An 18,918-nucleotide genomic window follows, 5' to 3' on the forward strand; every position below is an offset into this window, starting at 1 on the left:
TGGGTAATTAAGTTAATTGATTATGGTTGGCTTGCTTGACAGTGGTGTCCGGCGCCATCACGGCCTTTTTGGATTTTGGGTCGTGACAAAAACGTCTGTCGAATATTCTCCTAACTTGATTTAATCAACAATTCAACAAACTCTTTCGATTACTTAAGAGAATCACTTAATTAAACCAAACAAAATAGTGCAAAGATAATCACCACAATATTCCTCTTTCGATTAAATAAACTGGTGAATAAAGTTGCAAACAATTCAAAGCTGCATAAACGAATTCATGTAAAATAACTGGAGTTAAAATTCTCAAATATCCATCAAAATACCATATCCGTCAAATCCTAAAGTAAACTATTGCATAATCATGGAGGAGGTCATCACACATATAATTAAAGAGTAAGAAAATATCAATCTAATGTTACAATCCAAACTCCCGTATTGAATTGATGGAAAGATAATGAAATCTTGTGTCTTGTAAACTCCAATGCTCTCCAAAAGCTTCCATGGTCAAAAGTCCTCCAAAATTCATATTTTTGAAGTATTTATACCATGTAAGAACAAGCTTGGACAAAACTATCATTTCCAAGCCGAAATAGGAAAATACTGTGAGAAAATTATATAGGAGCATGGCGCATGCGCAACCCCATGCAGTGTACTAGTGGGAAAGCTCATAGAGCAAGTTTCTGACAGACAACAAATTTTTACTCGGTGCTACCCCACGCGACGTGACACTGTGTTTTTTACAGAGTATTTCGTTTTCTTCAATTTTTGATATCCAAACTTGGCTCCCGGCCCTTGAACGTGATCCCGACTTATGTTTTTGGGGTTTTACTCAAACTTCAAAGCTCCAACTCGTTCAAATTATATTAATAGCTCGGAATTATTTCCTGCAAGGCATAAAATACGTAATAAGCGCAAATAACCATTAATTAAGCTCAGTCACAAGTAAAATACAATAATTAGAGTGCAAAATTGACTAAAACACATGTTTCTAGCCTACCATCAACACCCACACTTAAACCATTGCTCGTCCTCGAGCAATCAAATTGTACTTCAACTAGAGACGACCTTCTCATTAGACAACTTCCCTAACGCATCATGCCAAGAGTATTTAAAGCATACTACGCACCATGTCATAACATCCTCGCCTCAAGACTCGATTCAATAACACCACGTATTTTTCAAAAAATGCTCACTTACTCTAACACGAAGGCCAAAGACATTACCTTTCTTTAGCCCATATGCCCTCGCACCAAAGATAGAGAGTAGTTACACACCCAATAAAAGCCAAGAACAAATAGGAACTCAAGATTGAAAGAATTCACTTACTCTCAGAATCAAAATTTATGTGCCACAGAAGACACATCATATGCTTGCCCGTAGCGTAATACTCTACTAATTGAGCTCATTCAGTCAAAGATCAAGTAGGACTTTATTTTGGTTGTAATGTAGGCCGCGAGACGGGTAAGATACATTTGGATATAGTGACTACACCTCTCTAAGCACTTTAATACATATACATTAACACTTTAAACCACACACTTGTGTTGAACCATACCCCAACCTTCACCCGTAATAGCATCAAGCTCCCAATATCTTTAGACACAAACAATATGAGAACTACCACCGGCAACGAATCAAAAAATTATTTTCTAATACATACACAACTCTTGTTTTCTTCTTTTCTAAGTTCTGATTTGTTTTTCAAGCAAACTCATTTTTTTTTTTGCAATTCTCTACAAGTGGTTTTCACAATTTTTCAAAAAATGCACATTTCTCCTTTTTCATAGTCCAACTCAAAAACCCAACCATACCTCCATTTAGCTTTAATCAAGCTCATAAATATTTCAAGTACTCATGAGAGGTAAAAAGTTTAAATAAATGGTTAATTCAAATAAAATGGATCAGGCTTGTAGTGTGGTTGTCAAAGAAGTAGAATTACATGCTCAGAGGGGCTAACTGGGATACACAACAATTAGGCGGGCCATAAACATATATAGGCTCTACAAAAAAAATACATATATCACTTTCTAGACTGAACAAGACTTCTATTTCGCTTTTCAAACACACAAGGCAACTTCTAGACCTCAACTGACATGCACATAATATCAACAAAATCTCACACATATGTTGGCACATATCTCACTTAGGACCGGATCTACCCCAACTCTCTAGTCAAAGCAGTTAAGCAACATCAAAATCAAATATTTTAAGGCACTTATACATGAGTCAAGAACTGAGCCTAGGCGTCACAACTAACGCACCTACTACTCTCAAGGCACAACGAAGTCAAGAGAAGTCATCTCCATTTAATACCATAGCACAAGACTTCAAATTTCCTAACAAAAAACAACTAATCATTGTGATACCTAATTTTGCCCTCATATTTTATAAAATATTATATACAATTTCAAAATGTCATTTTCATCATTACCTAATTTATAAAAGTCATATAAGTATTTTCTACAATTTTTCATAATTTTTAAAGCTTTAAAATTAATTTTCTTGCATTTAAATTGTTCAAATATTTATTAATTACCCGTTCAAATAATTTTGTGACGACTTAATCATCCAAATTTATTATTTACATCCACATGTATGTTTTATAATATTTTACTTCATTTCATATAATTAATTTGTATTTTTGAGTTATTTACACAATTTTGCAATAATAGCCTATATTCTATACATAATTACATTTATTACATTAATTATGCTAAAAAGCATTTTTTTTTTATGTTTGTATAATGTTAAACTATTATTTTCAATTATTTTACTGCATAAGTAATATTTGTATTATTTATTAATTACTTTTCATAAATTATTTTAAACAAATTTTACATATTTAATTTATAGCCCAATAAAGGGCTAATTTCGGACCAAAATCAGGCCCAAGGCACCTGGCCCATTCCATTTCACCCTTCAACAGCCCAACTAAATGCCCCTTTTTGAAATCCGGTCGCGACCCGTTACACTTAACCCGCCCCGTTTCCTATTCGAACTTGGCCGTTGATCTTAAATGATCAACTGCCCATAATAAACCTTCCCCTCTCTTTGTAAACCTAGCCCCAAACCCTAGAGACTAATCTCCCCGCCAGCCACCTCTGCATTCTCTCATCTCTCCACTCTCACACTAAACCCTAGCCGCCTCCATTCAAACCCCAGCCCCTAATCCGGTCTCACATGGAAAATCTTCTATATTCTCTTTCCTTTTTGCACACATAATAGTTCTTACCATTTCCTCAATATTACAGTATGTGGTACTCGATTATTTATGGAAGCTGAGTCAACGGGTGTTTATTCAACTCTGATTCTGTACTAACTTCATGTTCTTGACCTGATACACTCATTACCAGGCTATATGGGTCCGATTTAGTGATATTCTTTAGCTATTTGTGTTCTCCTTCTTGAACTAGGGTTTACTTGATTTTTCTCCTAAATTGATTCTAAATTGATTTTTGCGTGCTTTCTTTCCTTATTTCTATTTGATTGATTATATTTTCTTGTTTGTTCGTTCAATTTCTACTACTATATAAACTCCCTTCCCCGTTCTCCTTCTAAGTCTCAATGACTATAACTTGACTAGTGTTACTACCATTATTCTCTCACTCTCACTCATTCTATATTATTCTAAGACTTTGATTTTGGCCGGCTGAAAGCCAAGGCAACCGGAATTCGATTGTTTAACCTTTCTTAGTGTGAGCATTGCACCAGGTTCATCTGAGACTCTTGGGAACTCTGACACACTGAGAATTTTGGGGTTTCCGTCGTTCTCTCTTTGCTACTGATAAGCAAGTTGCTTCTAGCATTTAGTTTTCTACCTTATTTTCTCTTTAGTTCTGCAAACCGGTAAGTACTGAGACTCTCGCAATTTCATTTTATCTTGCTTGTGTTCATGCTTTGTATGCTCATGTCATTTAGGCCTTTGTGAATCAATATGTTGTTGTTCGCCTCTGTTGGTATTCTTGTTTTCCTTTGGAATTAATTTTGTGCCTCTGTGTTTTTCTAGCATCTGAACCAGTTTGAACTTTAAGCTTCGATGCATGCCTATTATATGTGTGCAACTTTAACGATTCTGACTATTCTGATTACCTATTGTTTGTTATGAGACTCTTCTCATACCTTGCCTTGGGTTCTTATATTGAAACTCTTAGGGGATCATCTCCTACCCAGAACTTGCTTGAATGAACATCTGCATGTTGGATCTTTTATGTGTAATCAACTGTTTCTTTACAAACTATGACTATGTGAATCCCGTGTTACAATACTGTCTTAATGTCCAACTGAACATGTTTTTTCTGCTATTTGCAATTCTAGCGATTGTACTCCTTGACTTGTTAATCCACTATTCTTTAGCATTGCCTAAGACTTCTAGGGTAGATTTCAATGTTCAACCTATTCTCTTATGTATAGTCAACTAGCATGAATCGTGATGTTTGCTTGCCCTGTTAGCCTAGAGTTGATATATGATTTACCTACCATGAGCTCTTTAGGGTCTTTGTGCTATGATCAATGCTCATCATGTTAGGTCTCATGTTCAACTAAGTGATATGTCTGCCAAACTATGCCCACTAGCATATTCTTATGCTGTCACATTCTTACTAGGCTTTCATGTTAAAGCCTCTATGTTAAGACTGCACCTCACCTGTCCTTGTCTATGATACTACTAGATTTTCATATTCAAATCCCTGCCTAAAGCTTTTTAGGATAGTCCTGGACCATACTTTGTTTTGAAACTTTATTTGGAATAGTTTACCATCCTATGATGGTCAATCATGTTGCTCTTAAACTCTGTTTCTGGAATGACAAGCACAAGTGTGTCTCCCAATTTAACATGATCTTGCTTATATGCCTTGATTAGAACCGTTTCTAGTTGCAGTTTTAAGAACTAAGTGTTTAAGTTGTTAATGAGTCGCTTGTTACCCGTGTGGTTAAATTCGACATCCATTTGGGTAAGTAATTTATTTTGTTGGGCATGGAAGGGGGCCATATGTGTACTTGGACTTGGGCACTGGATTCAGGGGCACTCTAGTTGTTTTTGTGAGCCTATCGTTGGGCCTGCTGTTTTGTTTGGGAAGTAAGAAGGCCTGGGGATATCCCTGAGTTACTTTGTATTGGGCTTGTAATTGCCTTAGTGGGCATGTACTTGTTTCAGTCCATATTTTATCATCTTTAAGTATGTATTATTTCATTATGGGCCTGTAATAATTTGTAAACAAACAATTGGGGAATTATTGAAATTGGGAAAAACGGGTATACTCTATTCTTGCATAAAAGGGTAAAAAACATGCATATAGGATCTACGTGCTTTATTTGCTATTTTGTTTAACGTGCTTTATTTATATACACTGATAGAAATCATGCTTATAGAAAATCATATACTTTATTTAACTTGTCTAATACATGCACGCTATCCAAAGCATGTTAGTTTAAGTAAATATTTTATTTGTTTCCACTTTTACTTCTTTGCGCTATTAGACAAGATGTCTATAGAAATCAACGCTAATAACTACTTGTTTAATTATTAGACAACATGTCTATAGGATGCAGTAATACATTGCCTTCGCTAATGCTCATCTATATATCATGACTATAGGGTTTTAATTAATTAGTCAATTACGTTCGTTTCTTTCGTTATACTGCCCACCTAGACGACATGCCTATAGGGATAAAGTATTATAAAATCAAGTTCGAATGCCAACTGCTAGAAATCCTGCCTATAGAATACTCTCACTCATCTAAGAAGCATGTCTATAAATCAAACGCTGTTAATTATGAGGTTTCAAACTGTTTTACTGCCTCATTGTGCAAACAATTTAGATATCATGCCTATAAGATTTGAAATACTTATAAGCTGTAAATTTGTTAGTCTAAAGTTGCAGTACTGCTTGTACAATACTGAAAATTAGAATTATATAGAAACCATGCTTATAGGACTCAACGACTCTAGTGCATCTTAACTGTCTACTGCCTAATCTACCCGCGTGCATTTGTTGCTTATGTGTGGAGGCTAACTTGAGCCATTTATTTTCTTTATATGAAGTCCTACATATTTTGAATGTGCGACTAGTTTTATCATTTTGAGCATCCTAAGTAAAGTCTAGAACCACCCAAATAATAGGTCCAAAGCCTTATAGACAATAGGCAATGGACGAGTAGCACGCGCATATGACACAATCTAAAATTGAATTAGAATACTTTAAGTAAACAACTTTAACATAGTAATTGGGTAGCGGGAGATAATAGTTTGTGCCCGCTGAATAATATGAGCAACCCCTACCCTAAGGGAGTTGCGAAGTATTATTTATATTGCACGGGGTGATCCTTTAGGCTAAAAAACATAGGATCCCCCCTCCCCTCCTATTTTATATGTTTATTGTTCTCACTTCTATAACGACCCGACATATCGTTTTAAGAATTAACGTCCCATTCAGTGACTTAAGGTCTCGAGCAGCTTCGCAATATGTATTATGACCCACGGTGTGGTCGAGTTTAATTTACTGAAGATTCAGAATTAAATTAAAAGAACAATCTTTATTTAGAAGCATAAATGGAAAGAGTTGACCGGAGAATTGACGTTTGAGTAAACGATCTCGGATTCAAATTATCATGATTCCAATAGCTCTGTATGATGATTTTGGACGTAGGAGCGTGTCCGAAAAATTATTTGGAAGTCCGTAGTGGAATTTAGCTTGAAATGGCGAAAATAGAATTTTTGAAAATTTGACCGGGGAGTTGACTTTTTGATATCGGGTTCAGAATCCGGTTCTGAAAATTTGTATAGGTCCGTTATGTCATTTATGATTTGTGTGCAAAATTTGAGATCAATCGGACGTGATTTGATAGGTTTCAGCATTAAATGTAGAAGTTGGAATTTTTTAATTTTATTAAGCTTGAATTGGGGTATGATTTGTGATTCTAGCATTTTTCGATGTAATTTGAAGTTTTGACTAAGTTCGTATGATATTTTAGGACTTGTTGGTATGATTTGACGGGTCTCGAGGGGCTTAGGTGTATTTTTGGATCATTGGTTGAAAGACTAGTAAAGTTAAGAAATTTGGGAGTTTGACCATGGTCAATATCGGGTCAAGACGACCTCCTTTCAGTTTGTTGAGTGCGCGAGCAGGTCCGTAGCATGTTTTATGATTGAAATTCATATATAGTTTGTGTCCGGGAGGTTCCGGATGAGTTTCAGGGTAGTTTCGGATTATTTCGGAGAAGTTTGAGTTTGCTGGTTTCTAGTGAAACACTGTTCATTCGCAATTGCGAACCATTTATGGCAATTGCAAAAATATTGTTCATTCGCAATTGCGAACCATTTATGGCAATTGCGAAAACACTGTTTATTCGCAATTGCGAACCATTTATGGCAATTGCGAAAACACTGTTCATGTGAGGTACTGTTCATTCGCAAATGCAAAGTTTTTGTCCGCAAATGCGAACCTGGGCAGAAACTTAAGGATTGAAAATCTGTCATTTCTTCATTTTCGATTGGAATTTTTGGAGCTCGGATTTTGGGCGATTTTGAGAATTTCTTCACGACTTCGACTGGGGTAAGTGTTCTATATCCTAAAGTGATTATATTTAATGAATCTATGATTATATTCATTATTTAATTCGGATTTAAATAGAAGAAATCAAAATTTTTACAAAATCTTCCAAAAACGAAAATTTAAGATTTGGAGGTCGAGTTGTTATTGGAATTCGATAAAATTGGTATGGTTGAACTCGTATCAAAATGGGTATTCGGATTTCATGAAAATTATGCCGGGTCCCGAGGGGCGAGCCCCACGTTGACTTTTGTTGACTTTTTGGAATAAAATTTTAAGTCGACGTATTATTATCCGGAATTATTTCCGATGAATTTTAATGAAGTTATACAATTAATTTGGATAGATTTGAGCTGTCTGGAGGCCAATTCAAGCAAGAAGGCTATTTTAAAATATTAGCCTAACTTCAAAAAGGTAAGTGTCTTGCTTAACCTCGAGTGGGGGAATTACCCCTTAGGCATTGAGTCTTACGTACCATTTGTGAAATGTGAAAAGCCGTGTACGCGAGGTGACAAGTACGTACTCGGGTTTATACGTGCAAAATTCATTGAAATAAAGTCTTAGGCATTATTGCGTAGTAAATTGGAAAATTGTAGGAAATTATTAAATCATCTGTTTGCCATGCCTAAATCCTTATTGTTGAATTTATTTTATATGATAATTTGATGTGATTGTTACTTGAAATATTTAAGAAATTTCGTGAGTATTGTTGATTTAATATTTCTTGAAAATTAATTGCAATATGAATCTTCTTATGCAAATAATTAATTTAAGCGAGCTTAAGAATAAATGTTAATATAATTATCTAAATTTGCATTAATGAAGATTTTTTTTTATGCTGAGTAATTTCTATCTCAATTAATTATTTTTGGGTGTTATATATATTGTGTGGAGCCTTGGGCTATTTGTTGTGAAATTAATTAATTTTGTTATATTTTTGGAATTTGGTTGTGGCCATTGGGCAAATTGTGATATGAATTGATATTATTATATTGTCGTGTTAATTTCCCGTGTAAATTATTGTTTTGTGTGAGTTACTATTTTGGAGAGATAAGGGTGGCATTTCATCGTTGATATTATGTGGGTATAAGGGTGGCATTTCACTGTTGTTGTGTTTGTTGGAATATTATCTGGGCGGAGCGATAAGGGTGGCTATAGGAGCGATAAGGGTGGCAATAGGAGCGATAAGGGTGGCTATTGTCAGGGATAATATGTGATGATATGGGGTTGTGGTGTTGATAATTTTTATGTGATGTTGTGATTTTCTTGTGTTTAGTTCTATACTTTGTGAACTTGTCTTGTTGTTGGTAAATTGATAACAATCTGATTTATGTTGAAATTGAGAGCCTGTGGCTATTGTCAGGCGGATTATAAAATAAAATGTGAGTACGAGGTGCCGTGAGTAAATAATGAGAATATTTAGCACGTGAATTGCCCGTGCAGTTGTGATATGAAATGTGGGCACGACGTGCTGTGATGAAATAATAATGATAATTGGCACGTGAATTGTCAGTGCAGTTGTGATATGAAATGAGGGCACGAGGTGCCGAGAAAATATGATGATTTAATTATGGGCACGAGGTGCAGTGGAAATATGAAAATGGGTTGAGACCCGTGTTTACAAAAAATATGAAAATGGGCTGAGACCCGTATTTTTATGATTATGAAATGAGGTGTCACATAGTGACTTTTTAATTGAAAGAATTATATTCAAAATATTTATTTGGAAGGATTTTTACTTAGAAAGTATTATATGAAAGATATTTATTTGAGAAAATTATAATTGAAAAGATTTATTGAAAGAATTATATTTGAAAAATAATTATTTGAGAAAACTATATTTTAAAGAGAGTTATCTGGAAGAATTATATATGAAAGATATTTATTTGAAGGACTTGATTTAATTGGGTGTACTTGTGTTTATTAATTGTTGAGTGGTATTAATGGTATTATTGTTGTCTATTGTGCATATCACTATTTGTTCCATGTTGTCCTATTGTTATTTGTTTCCTATTATTTTGTATATTATATTGCACAGGTTATTAGACTAGTGAGTGTCTTGACTGTACCTCGTCTCTACTCCATTAAGGTTAGTCTTGATACTTACTGGGTACCGACCATGGCGTACTCATACTATACTTCTGCACATTTTTGTGCAGAGCCAGGTATTGAAGATATCGGACTTGATCAGAGTTAAAGCGCGATTATAAGGATTCAAGGTAGAGCTACTTGGCCGTCGCAGTCCCTTGGAGTCTTTTCATTTCATTGTACTGTTAATTTGTAATCAAACAGTATTGTATATTCGGTCCTCGTGATCATTCCATGTATTCAGTTAGAGTTCGTGACTCAGTACTACCAGTCTTGGGAGGTTGTGTATTGTAATTATTTCCGCTGTTAGATTTTAATTCAAAAAAAATGGCTTCAAAATGTTAAAGAAATCGGCTTACCTAGTCTTAGAGACTAGGTGCCATCACGATGCCTGTGGTGGGATTTTGGGTCGTGACAACTTCGTCTCTTGAACTTAGAATAATTAAATTATATCCTGTAACCTCCAAAGACTTGTGTTGATTATTTATATAGTTTAATTCATGTGGGATCTTCTTTACACTTGTTTATATTTTAGTAGAACCTTTAAATTCCTTGTCTTCCCTTACTTATATGATCACATAGGACAATTATAATCCGATAGTCCCATGTAGCATAAACTTTGCCCGGGACCCACAGTTGTGGACCGAGCTCGAAGAGTGCGTAACACGAGGTAATTTGAGCCCTTACCCGATCTTTGGTAACATAGACAAATTGAATAGAGTTATTTGTAAACAGGTGCCTTAACGCACTTTAAAATCATTAGGTGATGACTCTTCTCTTTTAATACCCACTTAAAAGAGTTGTCACATGTCGAAACCCGCTTTCGATAGAAAAGGGGCGCATCAACTATACTCGGTTCAAGCAAAACCCTTGAAAAAGAACCGCGGTACAAAGAAAAATCAAGGGAGAATTGTTACACTACCTAAGAAAAATAAAATATTTTTTTCTTCGACTTTTATCCCTCAAGAAGATGGTCGAGGAAATCCATCGTCGGGAAAAGTAAAAAAAAATCCAAATAAAACAAAAGAAAACAAACACACATGTACATATTTACATCCCTACCCCACACTTTAAATTGTGGCATGTCCCCATGACACACAAATAAAAAGTAAGAGGTAAAGGAACTTTCCTGAATCATCTGGTCTGGGTCTGAATCGAAGTCGATATCTACTTTGCACGTGCCGAACCAGTGCACACATCCATGCTGAGAGTTTTTTCTCTGCCTTTTTTGAGTACACCCTACACTTATCATGCTTATTCTCTCCAGCTCATTCTTTTAAGGCCCCCAGTGCTCTTTATATCTTGAAGACCACCCTTTCTTCCCCCACTATGAGCATGAGCTGCCTTTCTTGAGTGTCCAAAATCACTCTGCTAGTAGTCAAACAGGGTCTCCCTAGAGTAAGAGGGATCTCCCTATTCTCTTCCATATTCACCACGATGAAGTCCACAGAGAACACAAATTTATCCACCTGAACTAGTACATCTTCCACTATTCCTTCAGGGATGATTGTAGTCCGATCTGCCAGCTGTAAAGACACAGGTATTGACCTGATTTCTCCAATATCTTCCTCCAATTTCCTGAAAATAGACAAAGGCATAAGATTAATAGAAGCACACATATCACACAAAGATTTTTCAGACTTAGTACTTCCTAAAGAGCAAGGTATAGTAAAACTCTTTGGATCTTCACACTTTTGAGGGAGCTTATTTTGCAAAATAGCATTGCAATGCTCTGTGAGCTTGACAACCAATGTCTCTTCCACTTTTTGCTTGTTGGAAAATATCTTCTTCAGGAACTTAGCATTTGCCGGCATCTGTGAAAGCACTTCTGTGAATGGTAGATTAACATGCACCTGCTTGAGCACGTCTAGAAAATGCCTAAATTGTTTGTCTAGATTCTCTCTTCTCTGCTTCTGAGGGAAAGGTAGAGAAGACATGTATTTGCTTTCCTCAGTCTCCTCATTCATTGAATTCTCATATTTCTTCTTCTTTTGAGCTCTAGTCTTCCCTTTCTTCCTCAGACCATTATCTACCATCACTTCACCTTCTTGAAAGTTGCTATTTTTCTGTTCCTCCACAATCTCTACAAGTCCTTCAATCAACCCATCCTTTTGTTTTACCCTGGAATCCTCCAATAGGTGCCCACTCCTCAAAGACACTGCGTTTATTGTCTCTTTTGAATTTCTCTCAGTATTAGCAGGAAGAGTTTGACGAGCGCAAAACACAGAATTAAATATGCTCGCTAGTCGAATATAGTATAATAAAATATTATATCCACAGGGATTGCAGTTAAACAGTATTTTTGTAGTTTATAGCTTGATTGTTATCCAAGATGATCAACAATTGAGATTTGTGTGATTCAAACTAAAATTTAACTAAGAGTTTAAACTATTGACGAATGACAATTGCATCAGAGAAATGAAGATATCAATGGGAGAAATTAGGGGTTGATTGGATAGGTGCAAGACACTTGTCTGGGATTTAACTCTAGTCGATTTACTTCTAAGGTTCAAGTGAGTCTCTCGAATTCACTCTATTATTGGTTAAAACGTTCAGTAGAAACCCCTCTCTTGATTAAGTCTCAACCTCATAATAAGAACTAAGTTAAGCTCGGTGAAGATATGCAAGAATTCGTAATGGATTGGTCTTTAGGAGAACCGCTTTCGATTATCCTCCTAACTAAGTCTAAACAATAATTCAACTAGCCTCTTTATATTACTAAGAAGAATCAATGAATTTAACCAACAAGATAATACAAAAACATCACAAGTTATGCCTCTTTCAATTACATGAACATGTGAAAATAGATGCAACAATTAAAATATCCAAAACGATTCAATATATAAAAACTAGAGTTAATATCCACAAACAATTCCCAATACACCAAATCTATCAATCCTTAAAGAGAACTACTCCATAGATATGGAGTAATTCATCACAAATAAGTTTAAGTTAAAGGAAAGCATAAAAGATCCAAACCCTTGTCTTGAGTGAGGATTGAATCATGAAATCCTTGGGCTCTTGCTTCTACCACTTCTTCTTAGCCTCCTTAGGTCTTAGATATGTCAAAAGTCCCCAAAATACCATTTTTCCATGTATATATACCAAGTAGGGTCGGTCCTAAACAAACACACCTTCTCCTTTACGAAGTAGGACTTTTCCCGGACAGGACGTGTGTGGCCGCGCACCTGGGATGGTGCTCACGCATTAGGCCGCACACTCTGCGTAGTGTTCTGCCTCCTATGTGCGCCCAGTGCGCGGTCGCGCACCTGGGTGACGTCCGGCTCGATTCTTCATTTCTCTTTTTGAATGCACTAGTGTCCGTTGATCCCCGAACTCGATTCCAACTTAATCCTTGGGTTTTACTCAAACTTCAAAGCTCCAAAATAGCGTGAATTCATCTCATAACATCTACATAGCTAGAAATCACTCCTACAATGTATTAAACATATAATTAGTGCAAAACACTAGCGATTAAGGCTCAAACTCAATTAAAGTACAGTAAATTAGAGTGCGATAGACGACTAAAACCTGAGATTATAAAGTGAACACGGTGTGTAGAGCTTCTCCAACTCAAGACCTAAAAAATTTCCGCCGTCACTGTAGCAGTGAGCAGTGCCAAACAGTACCGTGAACAGTGACTTCGTCACTGTTCATCGCGGACAAAGCTGGAGCTTTAGGCTTCAATGGCCACAATGGCCGGCGACCAGCCGGATTTTTCGACTAGTCTACCCTCCCCCAGCTTTGCACAACAACATAAAACAACTAACTCCAACCCAGGCCCTCTAGATTACTCTAAGATTTTGAAACCAAATTCTTTAAATCCTCCAGCGATGGCTACTGCTGCAGCTTCAATTCAACCCATTCCATTATGACGAGCAGTGTATTTAAATGGCCAACCAGTGGTTAAATTCACATAGGCAGAAGTAGAGAGAATGGACATGATTGAAGGTCTTCAATATGCCGTCGTTGGCAAGCTTTCATATGGTTCTCCGGAGATTCACGAGCTTCGTTGAATAATTCCAACTCAATGTGGTATCAAAGGTGAGTGTAATATCGGATTCCTTAGAGATCGTCATGTGTTAATTAGATTTACTCTATGGCAAGATTTCCTCGATTTCACATCGAAGAGTATGTACTACATCAAAGCCAAAGAAGGGTACGAATACCAATTGCGTACTCTTATCTACGATGCAAAATTTAAGGCGGGTGAAGAAACTCCGATGGTGATAGCGTGGATTTCTTTTCCTGGACTGCTGCCTACCATTTTTGTAAAGGAAACTCTGTTTTCTTTGGCTACAGCTGTGGGAAGGCCAGTGTGTCTTGACGCGGCAACTACAAACAAAACTAGGCCGAGTTGCGCCAGAGTAAAAGTTCTTGTCGATTTGTTGGTCGAACTACCTAAAAAGGTGCGATTGGATATTGATGATGAAGCTTCTGATGGTGTTTGAATAGAATGGGTGAGAAGTCAGTATGACATGCTACCAAAATATTGTAAGGAGTGTAAACTACAAGGACATGATGAAATTGAATGTTGGCGTTTGCACCCTGAGCTTATTGAGAATCGAAGCAGCAAGAAAAGGAATGATCTTGCTGGGTTGAACAACTGGAATTCTGCTGCTGATGAACAAGGAAAAACCAAAAATCACATTACCCCTTTAATGATTCTCACGAGTGGAAAAGTAGTCGGGAACGTAGGTGCATAGTGGAAGGAAGTTCGGGATAATTGGGGAACCAACAAAAATAACAAAACCCAGGTACAAGGGAAAACTGGCAATGCAATCGTGCTAGTGAATGCTGGTGTACAGCAGGTGCACAATAACTTTCCACTGATGGAGGTCGAAGAAGATCAGACAAACAAGGTTCAAACAAGGAATAAATTTGCAGTATTAGAGGAGAAACAAAGTGATATAAACGAGAACAACCAACTGGTTTTGGTGGGGGAAAAACCAGTCTTCAGTTCTAAAGATGGTCCTACTCCTCCTGGGATCCAGTCCACAATCGACGGGGTTCATAGAAGGTTTGGGACTAGCAAAGAGGAGCTAAAAAAACTCAATGTGACCACAAACCAACCTTGTCATGCGATTCCATCTCAAACTTTTAAAGATACTGGGCAGATGGAGGATCTTGATGAGGTAAACTCTACAAAGGTTTTATGGAGCGATGCAGTTGAGGTTAAGAATGATCAGCTGGGCAAAACAAAGACAATAGAAGACAAGGTGAAGAAGGACAACAATCCAAGCTCACCTGGCGATAGGCTGGCGACGCCAGACCTAAATCCAGGCTCACCGGGCGATAGACTGGCGACACCAGGCCTAAAGCCAGGCTCACCTGGTGATAGGCTGGTGACGCCAGGCTCCCCAGACATTAGGCAGGCGATGCCAGGCTTAAAGCCAGGTTCACCTGATGAGGCAGCTACAGTAAACCCCAACCTTAGAGCCACTGGAGAGATTTTGGCCTATGTAGATGGTGTTCCGGCGTATGTCCATGAGCTACAATTCAAGGAGTATAAACATGCTGATGAGCGGGCAATTATTCCAAGAGCATCCGGGGAAATAGAGGAAGTGCCTATGGAATCTGGCACTGATCAAACCATGCAACTACATCTTAATGTTCTAACTAAGACTCCTCTACAACATTTACATGATTTAATTACACACAATGTGACACCAATTGATGAAGACTTATTGAGACAAAATCCAATGGAGGATGTAGGAGATGATGAATCAACTGCCAAAAACTTCAAACAAGTGGCTAGGGAAGGGGATTTATCACCCACAACTAGTGCTAAAGGAGGTAAAAAAACTAAGAAGAATCAGAGTAAAGATCCACCACAACCTTCAAGAATAATGCCCAGAAGGGCAGCTTCTCTATCTAGATGATGATCAAAACATTAACATGGAATATAAGGTTTGTGAATACACAACAAGCCTTTCCTAGGGTGATCAATATGAATAGGGAGCATAATTTTTTTGTAGTTGCATTGATGGAGCCTTTTCAAAAGAAGGGACTCATTGATAGATATAAAATGAGGTTGAATATGGAGACTGCTTATACAAATATTAATGGGCAAATATGGTTGTTCTTCGATGCAGTGGTGGAATGGGAATTAGTGGAGGATAGTGAGCAACATGTGACTGTGAGAGTGTTTCACCATGACCTGGGGCAGCACATGATGATGACATTTGTTTATGCAAAATGTTCAGTAATGGAGAGGTTGGATTTGTGGGATCACTTGTGTTATTTAGCAAGTGATATGGAATTACCATGGTTGGTAGGAGGGGATTTCAATGTGATATTGCACGAAGATGAGAAAATAGGGGGACTTCCAGTACACCCTCCTAAATATAAGGATTTTGTATTTTGTGTAAACTTTTGTGGTTTGTTTGAGCAAGGGTACAAAGGAAGTCCATTCACATGGTGGAATGGGAGATCTAATGCTGAGTGTATATTCAAGAGATTGGATAGGATCTTTGTGAATTTGTCATTTCAAAACATGTTGCCAACTATTGAAGTTGAGCATCTAATCAGAACTGGATCAGATCATGCACCATTGCTAATGACATGTGGGGTGTAGACAACCAATTTTGTCAAGCCTTTCAGATTCTTGAACTTTTGGACAAAGCATGCTACATTTATGGATGTGGTGAGGCAGAATTGGGAAGCTGATTTCATAGGGGATCCGTTTTTGATGTTCAAGCAGAATATCAAGAGGGTGAAGGCAGCACTCTCAAAATGGAATAGGGAAACATTTGGTGATATCTTCAAGCAATTGGCTATTTTGGAGGACATTGTTAGGGTGAAGGAGATGTTGTTTGAAGAAGAGCCTACAACTGAGAATAGGATTGTGCTTCAAAAGGCTCAATCTGAATTGAAGAAATACTTGAATATTGAGGAGCAGTATTGGAAGCAAAAAACTGGGATGACTTGGTTTGCTGAAGGAAATAGGAATACAAGTTTCTTTCACAACCATGTCAATGTCAAAAGAAAGAAATTGCAATTGAAGAGGATCAAAAGTGGCAGTGGGGTATGGATTGAAGACGAGGAGCAATTGGCTACAACTGCAGTGGACTTCTATCAAAAACAGTTCACAAATGAAGATCACGCTTCTGAATTTCCCTTGCTTAATAATGTATCTTCAATGGTCACTATGGATCATAATTTGGAACTTAGCAGATTGCCAACAATTGAAGAAGTAAGGGCAGCAATTTTTGAGCTTAGTGGGGAGAGTGCTAGTGGCCCTGATGGATTCACTGGCTTGTTTTATCAAACATGCTGGGATGTTATTGGTGCTGATATACACAACATGGTGCTACACTTCTATGGAGGAGCTGTATTGCCTAAATCTATCACTCACACCAATCTAGTGTTACTGCCCAAGAAACCTAGAATTGAGACCTTCTCTCACTTAAGACCTATTAGTTTGAGCAACTTCATTAACAAGGTTTTGTCTAGGGTGTTACATGACAGATTGAAGATTTTTTTGCCATATCTAATAGCTCCTAATCAATCCGGATTTGTAAAGGGTATGAGTATATTTGAGAACATCTTATTGACTCAAGAAATTGTCACTGACATAAGGTTAAGGGGAAAGCCAGCTAATGTGGTGATCAAGCTTGATATGGCTAAGGCCTATGATAGGGTCTCATGGAAGTACTTATTGCATGTGCTAAGGAAGATGGGATTTTCTGAACACTTCATCAACATGGTGTGGAACTTGATGTCAAATAACTGGTATTCAGTATTAGTATTCAGTATTGGTGAATGGGCAGTCCTCAGGGTTCTTTAAGTCGACAAGGGGTGTGAAACAAGGGGATCCCCTATCTCCAGCATTGTTCATTCTGTCAGCTGAGGTACTGGTTAGAATCCAGTTCTGAAAATTTTCACAGCTCCGTTATGTCATTTATGACTTGTGTGCAAAATTTGAGGTCAGTCGGACTTGATTTGATAGGTTTAGACATCGAATGTAGAAGTTAAAATTTTAAGTTTCATTAAGCTTGAATTGGAGCATAATTCATGGTTTTAGCGTTATTTTATGTAATTTGAGATTTCAAATAAGTTCGTATGATGTTTTAGGACTTGTTGGTATATTTGGTTGAAGTCCCGAGGGCCTCGGGTGAGTTTCAGATGGTTAATGGATCAAAAATGGGACTTAAACAGCTGTTGCAAAAGCTGCTGCAAATTTTCTTCTGCTGTGCAATCGAGCCCCCAGAAATCAAGCCGAGGCTCGAAGGCCAGTGATCGAAGGCCAGTGATCGAATGCCCAGGATCGAGGGCTATGACCAAGGCCAGTGATCGAAGGCCACTGATCAAAGGCCCAGGATCGAGGGCTATGACCAAGGCCAGTGATCGAAGGCCATAAAGATCGAAGCCATGATCGATAGCCAGGATTGATGGCTGTGATCGAGCCCCAGGGTCGAGGGCCATGATCGAAGCTATGATCGAAGGCCATGACCGAGGTCCATGATCAAGGACCATGATCGGACTCCCCTTAATCGGACTCCCCATGATCGTACTCCTATGATCGAGGTCCAGGATCAGACCCCATGATCGAGGTCACCCTGGACAGATCTGTAAGTTATAAAATCAGGGGGGTTTCGTCCCATTCGCCATTTTTAATAACTTGGAGCTTGAGCAGAGGCGATTTTTGATATATCTTCAAGAAAAAACAATGGGATAAGTGTTCTTAACCTAATCTTGGTTAGATTACCCGAATCCATCACTGTTTTTAACATTTAATTAGTGATTTAAGTTGAAAATTTTTGAAAACCCTCTTGGATAGATTTGTGGATTTGAGGGTCGAATCGTTATTGGAATTTAGTCATTTTGGTATGGTTAGACTCGTTGTTGAATGGGCGTTCATATTTCGTAACTTTCGCCGGATTCCGAGACATGCCATTTTTGAGTTAATTTCGAATTTTTATTGAAAAATATAGTATTTTCCTATAGAATTAATTCTATAATTTTTGTTGAGTGTATCGAATTAATTATAACTAGATACGAGTCGATCGGAGTCAGAAAATCGAGGAAAAAGCATAATACTTGGTTAAATTGGAGCAAGTCGAGGTAAGTGACTTGTCTAACCTTGTGTGGGGGAAATTTCCCTTAGATTTGATATTAATGTGATTATTGAAATGTGTTGAAAGTCATGTACACGAGGTGATGAGTGTGTACACGGGCTATATGTGAAAGATTATATTTTTAAATTGTGTAAATCAGTGTTGCGCATTTATTAAATTATTTTATCTTGTTATATTCTTCATCATTGATCTGAGATATATAT

At 37.4% G+C, this 18,918-nt stretch overlaps 2 protein-coding genes across 2 annotated transcripts; one reads left to right on the forward strand and one right to left on the reverse strand.

The window, feature by feature from the left end:
- Positions 1 to 10,930: 10,930 nt before the first annotated feature.
- On the reverse strand, positions 10,931 to 11,671 carry LOC107781823 (uncharacterized). Its single transcript, XM_016602645.2, has one exon. The coding sequence runs from the start codon at positions 11,669 to 11,671 to the stop codon at positions 10,931 to 10,933; it is 741 nt and encodes a 246-aa protein (XP_016458131.2).
- Positions 11,672 to 15,663: 3,992 nt separating this feature from the next.
- Positions 15,664 to 16,212, forward strand: LOC142173668 (uncharacterized). Its single transcript, XM_075239283.1, has one exon. It carries the CDS (start codon positions 15,664 to 15,666, stop codon positions 16,210 to 16,212), a length of 549 nt encoding a protein of 182 aa, XP_075095384.1.
- Positions 16,213 to 18,918: the final 2,706 nt, after the last annotated feature.

The sequence above is a fragment of the Nicotiana tabacum genome, chromosome 19, assembly GCF_000715075.1.
Source record: "Nicotiana tabacum cultivar K326 chromosome 19, ASM71507v2, whole genome shotgun sequence".
NCBI lineage: Eukaryota > Viridiplantae > Streptophyta > Magnoliopsida > Solanales > Solanaceae > Nicotiana > Nicotiana tabacum.